Here is a 10,752-nt window from a genome sequence, read left to right on the forward strand (position 1 = left end):
TCAAAATACCACCGCGCTCTTGTTGATGCCAGCTGCAAAAGTACCTCCAGGTATAGCCAGTTATCTTCATGATGCTGATCCTTATACCTTTCGCTGATATATGTCTGGCACCATTAATGTAATTTTGGAGTTTCACCATTTTTTTTGTTTGCTTCATTTTGTTGTTACGTCCCTGTGGTTGGTCATTGTATAAGGCAGGATTATGATACTGTATTTTATCAAGAATATAGATTATAGCTCTTTAAGGAAGTGATCTACAGATTTGGGCCCCTGCGGGTGGCTCACATATATATATATTGACCCGCGGGTGATTTGTATATCATCCTAACCCGGCCCAAACCCAACGGGCTGGGTTGGACAACCTCAAAAATCCGGCCTAACCCGCGGGCCTAATAAGTCTAGAGATATCACTAGTGACTGTCTTATCTATTCTAGAAATAGTAAACACAGGGTCTTGAATACTGTAATGGTAACTTATAGAGAGTATATGGAAGTCTAAGAGATGTGCTATCGGAATGTTCTTAAATGCTAAGGAAGAAAAGAAAGAGGATTCATAGGGTATAAAACAGAATCACAGTTTGTTTTTGTTCAGACCAGAAATTCAGGTTTAAATATATGATTGGTTCTGGTAAAGCGAGGCTGAATCTGGGCAATGTGACTGTCTCAGCCTTTGGTGTCCAAAACACTTTGTCGCCTTGCTTGTCCTAACCACAGTTTGATGAGTACCAACCTTGGAAAGACGGGTTTCATTCTGTTCCTAACCTGCTGTGGTACACATCTGCCAGTCCAATACTTCATTTCCACCTTATCGCCATGGATTCTTGGTCGTCAACCTTTGGAAGCAGTCTTCCTGGAGCCTCGAGGATTATGAGCGAGGCCTCCCAATTTATCGCGAGGGAAAGGGCTTTGCCCGGTTACACGTCATACATCTGCTACGTGCAGAGTCATGATATACATCTTATCCCACAAGCTGATATAGTCATCGGGGACCGAATTGGCTCTGGTGGTTTTATGGTGGTATATAAAGCATCCAGCCCCCGGCACCTTGGCGATACATCGCTTGCTATCAAACGAATCAACATCTCGCTGCCTCAATTGGAGTCAGAAGTAACGCGCTATAAAGCGAGCTTCGAGGCAAGGTAGAGCTCATGTCTCTGGAGCTTAGAGTCCTCTCCAACAGTCTACTCTCTCATCACCCGAATATTGTTCGGTTGCTGGGGGTTTCATGGGAGGAATTATCCATTTATCAGCAGGCAGACGGGGAAAGCGCACCAGTTTCAGGGCCACCTCTGCCATCGATCGCACCCATCCTTGTCCTCGAGGAAGTGGGTAATAAGGTTCGGTTTTGGGTAATTTTTCGTGAGATCGCGTGTTCCCGGGTGCGTGTCAGCCAGCTGCTCACCCCATCTATTGTGCACTCTACGAATCCCAGACCAGAAATGGCGCGAGGTAGCTATCGACTTCATAACTATACTACCAAACTCCAATAGTTGTGAGGATGTGATGGTAATAGACGATTGGCTGGGAAAGGGAGTAATTCTAGTTCCTTGTCCATTCCAGAGACCATTGCCCAGTTACTTGCCTTGAGCCAAGTTTGCGAACACTTTTGCGGACTGCTAGATATCCAGGGACGATTATCAACAGTGTTCCATCCCAAAACCGATGGACAAATTGAACGAATGAATGCCACGACTGCAGAGTATCTCCGAGCTTTCTGCAATCATACGCAAGATAACTGGGCTTCGTTGCTTCCCCTCGCACAGCTCGCGCGGAATGGAAGAGACGCAACAAGCACGGGCGCATCACATTATTCCTTGACCAGGGCTGTAACCTTGAAACCCCAGGTATCGATGGGGTTTATTAATACCAGTTCATCCGAGATAGATCTGGTAGTGTATGACCAGGGGAAAGAGTATGAGCTACCAGAATTGGGTGAAAGGTAAGCAGTATTAGGGGAATCCCGTCCGGAAACGCCGCCAGCATCAAGTTCTACTATCAACTCACCGTCAACAACATTAAAAAGCTGCAAAAAGATGTTTTTAAGGTCCAGAAAAGCATAGCTACCCGTAAAGAGGCCTCTGCTACTGCTACTATTAATGCCACTAAGCTTGAGCGGCCTCTCAACTTCATTTTCCAAGGTAGTCTTACCCAGGCGGAATTGGCTGCCTAGACCACTGCAGGTATAGGTCAGGTTAAGTGATAAGACCACGGGTTTTTGAGTCGGGGACAAGGTGTGCCGGTCTGTATCATTTCGACAAGCTAGTTCTATCACCTTCAAGTCCTTCTAGGTGGTCAGTTTATCAATAGCCTGGTGCACCAAAAAAGGAGCTCACATCATAGGACATCAGAAGCTCACTTCTAGACGATTCGTAGGTAATGTGTATCGTTTGAGCAGATTTAGTAGGCTTCGATCTAAGACCGCTGCATGGGGCACACTTATGTCTTGGAACCTGTACAAGATCGATTGGGTGTTCCATAGCCGTCGCCTAACACCGTTTGATACAGCCTCATATGGAGCAGGGGAATAAAGTGGTTCTTCCTGGTTCTTTCTCTCCGCTGTATTCGTTCCCAATCCTAGAGCCGTCTGTTATTCGACAATCCGTCGCTGACAAGCACTAGTTTCGCGAACGGTAATTGGCATCGAATTTTCATTTTGGCAAGCTCCTGAGAAATATTTGGGGTTCTTGAAGAAGGAAGGGGCGTCGCTTCAAGTGAAGACTGTTGTAGTTCAAAGGAAGATTAAATGTTCTTGATTACTTCCGTAAACCAGAGGGTTTATATACAAGTTAAGCAAGATTGATTCTAGATGGAATTATTCCGTATCTGAAGCTCTATAGTTTATCTGGTCGAGCCTCAATTCACAACAAAGACGATCATGTGATAGAAAAAGCAGCAAAATGTCTTCAGTTCAGTCTTGAAGGCGATGTTGAATATCGGCATCTCTGGGTCAGCCTGACCAATGTCGGTGACAACACAAGAGGGCCCGCTGAGAAGGCGCCCAGTTTTAACTTTTCGCATCCAGGACTGTGACTTAATTTAGCCCTAAAAGGGGAAAAACCATACCAGTCATGCTCACACTAAACCTAATAAATGGTCTACCCATCCCTCAAACCAGTGTGATCGTAAACCAAGCTGTTAATAGTCTAGTGTAGTGGAGCCAACCTTGAATATATTATCTATCATATTTTGTGGCTGAGTGCTAAGACTGAGCTTATTCGTAAACTGGCCCTAAAGTGGTTTAGCGGCACATTCACATTTGATGAACCAACCCCCTTCAATAGCTGGTTACTAACTTATCTATAAATTCGATGGATTCCCTCTCAATCAATAACTGTTGCCAATATCATTGTTTCCGACGCTCTTTCATTTCTTTCTATATTCATTCTTTGACAAGATTTCTGTCCTTACTTTTTTACTATGTACTACCCAGCAGCCCTTCTGTGTTCCTTTGTGGCTGCGGCCGCGGCGGTAGCGCCCCCAAATGGTACTCGGTGTCTTCCATTCCCCTCTTCCATGGAACTTCTCTCTTCGCACTTTGAGCAAAGTGCTCCGCCGTTGGTACAGTCTGCCTTTGGCACGAACTTTATCCAACATAAATGGTCTGAGTGCCCTTCCATTCCTACCGGCCCTTTTTCTCGCCACGCCTGCAATTGGTTTATCATAGAACAAACGAGACTAACCAGAATTTATAGGAACTCGAACATGTCCCATATTACCACTGGTCATATCTACAATTCCCCTGAACAGGGTAAAGTCCGTGTTGACCAAGCTCACGAGGGCACTCTGGCATCCTCTCTCTTTAACTACGGCAATGTTTCCGAAAATGGCTTGGTTGACAATACCATGGTCTCTTTCACTGAAGACTTCAACAAGCCGGAGGTTTTCCATGGTTATGTTCATCAAAACTTCCCTCTCTGGACAAATGACGTACTGGTCCAAAACAAGGCTGTGTTTGGTGGGCTAGTCGAAAGAGATTTTGTCAGCGGTAAAGTTGCTTCTGTAAGCCTCTAATGATATTTCGTCTCCGTTCCCTACTTACGATAAACATTTCAGTGGGATATCATGTACCAGGGAGCTGTCCCTGTCACCATTTTTGTGAATTCATGCAACGTCATTGTTGGATATGACTACTTTTCACCAGAATTGAGGACCAGGGTTGTTACTATGTATTTCAACACACAGATTGGACCTGTCACCCCGGACGCCTTTATTGCTTTTTCTGCCTTGCCATCATAAAGATACGTCTATTCAGGTCCTTGTATTGGACAAAAGGGTGCTGTTTGAGGCTCATCGTCTGGAACTTTTCATTTGAACTTGACTGGTCCTCACAGCAGATCATTATGCAACTGCATTGTCTAGGCGGCTTCAAGTTTATAGAGATATGTATAGATAAGATCTAGATAAGATCCAATTTCAACCATTAGCACACTGCATCCATCTATTTGACGTGTCAAGAATCACCAAGTTCCTGCGCAGAGGTTTTTTGTTGTGCAACTTGTTGGTATAGGTACCTAATACGGGTAGTCGATCTAGCGGATGAGATAGCTGGGCGAGGCAGATACCGGTACGGAACATAGATATCCCGGTACCAACAGAAGTGTGACCCCTGCATTATGGTACTGTAACTATGTTTCCAGATTTAGCTTTGGTACCCACAGGCAATGAAAAGGTTGACTTTTCGGCCTTTAGCCTCTGAGACTTCGCGACAATTCCATGCCCATGTAGTCACTGATTCTTAAGATGACTGAAATTCTCCCCCGAAGGACTAGGGCGAGCAAACCGAAAGTTAAAAGTGGCTGCCTAACATGCAAGTCAGTGGTTTCCCCATCAAAATAAAAAAGTAGTGCAGTGATTAAGCCATTCTAATACGATGCGTTAACCAGAGAGAGGCATGTCAAGTGCGACGAGGGAAAACCACAATGTACAAGGTGTATTTCGTCCGGTCGGAAGTGCGACGGATATCTTGATCCTTTTCGACAACAATCGTTCAACGACAGGGAAAGACCTTCTGTCTACTTGGAGATGAACCCACATACCGCGCCTGACCGTCGCCACGCTCTAAACTTCCGCCAGTACGTCGCCTTTCAGGTTTCCAGTCCTTTACACCGTGAAATTTGGACGCAAACTATTCCCCTGCTGAGCGATTCCTTGCCGGCTGTCCGCTATGCCATGCTGGCACTTAGCTCTCAATATGATATTCTGGTCAATAAGAAGGGTATTTCGTATTCTTACCTCGCGAAGGACAAAGTTTCCCAGTACTCAAGTCAGCAATATGGAAAAGCCATCAAGAGAATCATTCGGATATTGGACAACCAAGCGAACTTCCGTGAGACACTTTCAGAAATACTGATGACTTGCCTCCTTCTCGTCTCATATGAGTTACTTCGTGGCTGTGGAACTTCAGCTTTGACACATCTGGATGGTGCAATATACCTCTGTTCTTTACCGGCAGTACGTTCAAGAAACTTCACGTTAGGGTCTCTCAGTTCCGCAGATACTGTGTTGACCGCTATGGACTCGATTGAAAGAGCCTTTCTCGAGCTGGAATTACAAGCAGCGGCTTTTGTAGGAGCCAGAATCCCACGCTTGGTTTTATCAAGACCGTATCGACCCACGAATTCTCCTTGTTCTTCACTGATGGAGGCACGGGATTCTTTATGCGCAATAGAGGTCCGTGTGTTCCAATTTATCCGCCACGTGGCGACGAAATGGAAGTACTACAAGCCAAAACCAATGTCACCGATAGAAGATTTTCAATCCGATCTCTGCGGGCTCAACTCTGCAATTGATGAGCGAAATAACCTCCTAGGGGATCTTCAGGAATGGGAATCTAGCTTTGAGGCTTTCATCAAAGAAATCAGTCCCTCTAACTTGTCTAGCTCACGTCATTTTGCTTCCGATTGCCACCGAATTGAGACCAACTCGACCCTTTTACTATCGTTCCTTACAACATTTATCATGCTTTCTACATCGCTGGAACAAGAGGAAGCAACGTATGACCTCTTCTTTGTAAAATTTACAAAGATTGTCACCCTGGCAGAAGAGATACTCGCCCGGAGGTTTCTGAAGGGGTGTCCTTCCAACTGCTCAGGTTGGGAGCGTAAAAGCTTTGATTGCTCACTATTTCAACTCGATATGTGTGTAATATTTCCTCTTTATTTCACTGCTTTGAAGTGTCGGGATCACCGTACAAGAGTACATTCGCTCAGCCTGCTAAGGCGCAGTGGTAGGGAAGGCGCCTGGGATGGCGAACTAATGGCACTTGTGGCCGAACGTGTTATCATCTGTGAAGAAGCCACAGCACGGGTTCTGTACAATCCTAGATTTGATGAAGGGAAATGTTTCGAGGATTCAATCCAGGGACCTGAGACTATTCCTGAGTTTGCCCGTGTGCATGGCACTAGTATTGATCTGGACAGGGGTCGGATAAAGCTGAGTTGCAGCAGAAGAATACCACTTATCGGGGACGCGACTCGCTGGGAACATCTGAAATTCACTTTGTTGCCACGCGCATCGGACATTTCCTGAAAGCCTTACACGGAGAGTGCGGCAGAATTCTTTCTGTTTAGAAGTGGCCAAGCATTGATCTACCTAAATATGCTAGGGTATCTCTATCGATTTCAAGGGGAGATCAGGAAGTAATGGCACTTGGTTCTTAGGTAAGAGAAGGGGGTCAACGGGGAGAAGCTAAGAGTCGATTTAACAAAGTCACTTCTGGTCCTCAGAGAGCAGCCATTCCAAAGTTGTAGCCTGGCATGGCGTCCATACATCATTGGAAAAATATCCTATTCTATGGAGTAAATGAGACTCGAGGAAGACCGAAAGTTATGGATTGACTGACTAAGTATAGACACGTTGCCGACTACTACAGGCCGGTCTGTGTGGCAATATCGCATATTTATTCTCAATAGCCATGATAGTCATCTTACGCCTCAATTTGATCAGATTTGCTCAGAGATTGATTGATATTGTACCAATCTACATGCCTGCTCACGCTTCTTATAAATTTCGGCCGCTTGATATTATCTGCTTTTCACCTCTAAGAAGGGTGTACGGAAAACCAGTTAAATTTAAAATGCGCTGTGGATTCAATCATATTGATAAAGATAATTTTTAATCAGACTATCCTAAGGCCCGCACGCTGGCCTTTACTAGCAGCAATATCTATAGCGCTTTTTGGCAACTGGATTAGTTCTTTTCAATCCTGAGCAGATTCTTCATCAAGTGGAGAGAGGTCTCCTGCAACGGAACCACATCGTCAACAAACATACGGCGACCAAGTCCAAACGGAAAGATACGCTGCTCGCTGTCTCTTCCCCGCCGCTGTTACGGCCAGCGTAGTCACGCCGAGAGTGACGAGCCATGATTCAAGGTGAGGAACAGAGCCTTGATAAGGAGATAGATTGCTGTAACCTGAGGCTCGACCAGGTAAAGTATAGAGCTTCAGATACGGAATAATTCCATGTAGAATCAATCTTGATGTTCATCTTGTATATAAACCCTCTGGTTTACGGAAGTAATCAAGAACAATTAATCTTCCTTTGAATTACAACATAGATATACCGCAAGGATCAGAATACCAAGAGAGGACTATCCCTGGTGCTGAGAGAGCGGTTTGAAGATAAGTGATGGAGGGAGATAGGGGAAGGAGATAAAGGAGTCAGCTCTTTGTGAAAAAGGGCGACCACCAGGAAGCGGTTACTTCCGGAAAAAGGCCAATTTCGGCTCCCTCGGCGTATATAGCGTTATTGTTGAACCGTCTTCACAAAGAATAGGTGTGAGGAAGCTAATATGAAAGGGGAAAAAGAAAGATCAAAATAATATTTCTTGGTGTTTGTCTATCGCGAAGGAATGACAGGGTGATAGTACAGTAGGCGGATAGGCGGATACCCCAACTAGCCCAAAACCGGACAAACCTCGGTCTAGACTGTATGAGAATGAATCTTATTAGTAGTGGAATTTCCATTTAGGCCCAGCTGTTCTGGATTGGCGTTTTCCCGGCCCTCATATGCTTTAGTTTCCAAACACACCTCCCATGTTTCCTGATCGGGAACTGCTGCCTATCACCGCCGCGCCTTGCCGCTTGTACCTTGGTCTTCCCTCAGGGCCCAGTGAGCAAGTCAAGTGGCCTTGATAAGCCTGGGGTGAGTGGCTTACCCCATCTATTATGCACTCACCCAAGCTCACCCAAGGTTGTGTGACAGTAAAGCAGCTCACCTGCTAGCTCCCCGGGCGGCAGCCACCCGACTTCTGGCCGCGTTTAAGCCAACTGAGTAAGCTCAGTCAAAGGACAGGGGTGCCCTCTGGGGCTCACTGCTTTACGGGTGAGCGACGCTAAGTTGTAGGGTGAGCTGGGTGAGCTGGGTGAGCTAGATGATTTAGTACAGGCTCAATCGCACATTAAGCTATCCTAGTATCTCTATTATATAAAATAAATAGGGAGGATATCATTTGCACTTCGTCAAAAAATTTCTTCTCTCTTTAAATCTTTTCATTACTTTGCCCTGGTACTATTATCTATATCTACCAATATCACATAATATCATGTCAGATTTATCTAAAGTAGAGTAATAATAACAAAAGTTAGAGAAGCTTCACAAGCTCAGTGAGTTACGCAGCTTCACTGAAGAGTATTAAAAAGAGCAGAGAAATAAAGAAAACAGGATTTATTATAAGTAACAGGCTTCAGCTACTAATCAAAGATATAACCTGGCCATTGAAAGATAGAAGATATAAATATATTTACTCTCTATTCCTTGCATAAATAACTAATCATCACAGGTGGATGTTGTCCTGAAACAAATCTGAAGACTGATACTTTATAAAGGAGAAACCTAGACTTGTTAGGCCCAGCCCACGAAACCCGGCATGGGCCGGGTTACTTCCCTGGGTGGCCCACCGATCAACGGGTTAGCCTGCGGGTTGCCAAGACAAAAATACTGTAAATATATTATTTACCTATAGTAATATAAATAAATTACTGTATCATATAAAGAATGTAAATCATTACTACAGTAGGAAGGGATCTATAGCTGTGGGCTCCCGCAGGTGGTTCACATATATATATCTTGACCCGTGGATGGTTTGTATATCATCTTAACCCGGCCTAAACCCAACGGGCTGGGTTGAACAACCTCAAAAACCCGGCCCAACTCGCGGGCGTAACAAGTCTATTCACACCCGTATAGACTACTCACTACATTAGTACTAGATGAATCCGCTACAGAATGTTCACAAGCGAAACCTACACTATATTATCTATTGCTCTTATTTATAAACTACACGGAGACACTTTCACTCGCGCGTCTCTACTTTACACAAAGGCTTCTCTGGTTCAGGAGTCAACGATCCAATTCAGAACTATAGAAGTCAATGATCAGGGCCCGCCCTAGCTCAGTGTTCCACAGAATATTGTCCAGCTGGAGATCCTGATGCAAGACACCTAGGGAACAAATCTCATTCTTGGATTTCGAGAACTCACTTCCGAATGCCTTGTTATACTGAATTTTGCTGATAGGCTCGCTTCCCCAAGCCATAAGTAGCATGTGGCGAATCTCCCCAGCCCCGTGTAGAAAGTAGATCATGGCCAAGTCAATTACTCCGAGAACACAGGAACTGCCGAACCCTGTGCTCGAGAAAGTATACAGTTAAATAACTGCTTCACGCGACACCTCATTCCAGAGTTGAGATGTTGTTCCTTTACCGACAATAGTACTTGTCTTATTGCTGTTTGAGCAGATGCAGCAGCCGTTAGCACAGATGAGGTGCCTATGGTCAAGTTGTCCTTGACAGTGATATCACATTCGAGCAGTAACCGTTCAAGCTATCACTGTTGCAGGCCAAGTGACACCGTTGATTTACAACCCGACCATAAATTCCCCGGTCGCCTTTTTGCCTCCGTGTTTCCTTTAGGAAATAGTGTGTTAACAGACATTTTTTAGTCATTTCGGTGACCTTCATATATCTGTATCTATGCCTTCAGTCGAAGTTGGGACTATTGGCGGTGGCACAATTCTTGAAGGACAGTCTGCTAATCTCGATAAACTCGGTGTGCGTGGTCCTCACCCGACCAGCCCTGGTGATAATGCTCGTCAGTTCGCACGTATTGTCGCTGCGGCCACTCTGGCAGGGGAGTTGAACTTGTGCTCCGCACTTGCTGCTGGCCACCTTGTCAGGGTATATATGGCGTATAACGGCAGTGCTCTCCAACAGTCATCTAAGCCAACAAATTGTCAAGAAGTATCTGAATCATCTCTTGGTTGCCTATTTTGCAGCAATACTTAAAAGGCTCCATCATCAGAAGTGGCATTAACATTGGCATGATTTTTAAGTGATAGAAATGACGTTCTTGTCTCCCCTTCTAAGCTTACAGAAGGGCCGACGATCCGTTATGATGCGAACTGCATCTGTAAAGGATATGAATAACCTGGTGATAAGCCATTGTTCAGAGCTGTGCCTCAAGCATGTATTTGGCTAGGATTTGGTAGTGTTGTAGATTCTCATTGCGGCATACCCCTGCTTTTTGGCTTCAAAATCACGCTCCAAACGCACAAGATCACTGCTATTTTTACCCAAGTAGCTAACGGGACCATTACCCGATTTACCCTTTTTATACGGTTGAAGATATTCTTTTTCCACTTTTCCCTGTGTAGGTTGAGGCGAAACACATATTTGTTGAGCTGGCCAGATCCAAGTTCAACCGAGCACTTGTCCGACCATATAATTTTATCCCAATCGCTGTCTGTACAGACT

General features: G+C 45.0%; 2 protein-coding genes across 2 annotated transcripts; both read left to right on the forward strand.

Annotated features, from left to right (window-relative positions):
- The first annotated feature begins 3,353 nt into the window (after positions 1–3,353).
- BDW43DRAFT_198102 (uncharacterized protein) lies at positions 3,354–4,412 on the forward strand. Its single transcript, XM_032039105.1, has 3 exons — positions 3,354–3,599; positions 3,693–3,999; positions 4,054–4,412. The coding sequence occupies exons 1-3, from the start codon at positions 3,418–3,420 to the stop codon at positions 4,234–4,236; spliced, it is 672 nt and encodes a 223-aa protein (XP_031895842.1). The 5' UTR covers positions 3,354–3,417; the 3' UTR covers positions 4,237–4,412.
- A 610-nt stretch (positions 4,413–5,022) lies between these two features.
- BDW43DRAFT_315341 (uncharacterized protein) lies at positions 5,023–6,528 on the forward strand (the record flags this gene model as incomplete). Its single annotated transcript, XM_032048031.1, has 1 exon — positions 5,023–6,528. The coding sequence occupies one exon, from the start codon at positions 5,023–5,025 to the stop codon at positions 6,526–6,528; it is 1,506 nt and encodes a 501-aa protein (XP_031895843.1).
- Positions 6,529–10,752: the final 4,224 nt, after the last annotated feature.

The sequence above is a fragment of the Aspergillus alliaceus genome (genome assembly GCF_009176365.1).
Source record: "Aspergillus alliaceus strain CBS 536.65 unplaced genomic scaffold BDW43scaffold_57, whole genome shotgun sequence".
Classification (NCBI taxonomy): domain Eukaryota; kingdom Fungi; phylum Ascomycota; class Eurotiomycetes; order Eurotiales; family Aspergillaceae; genus Aspergillus; species Aspergillus alliaceus.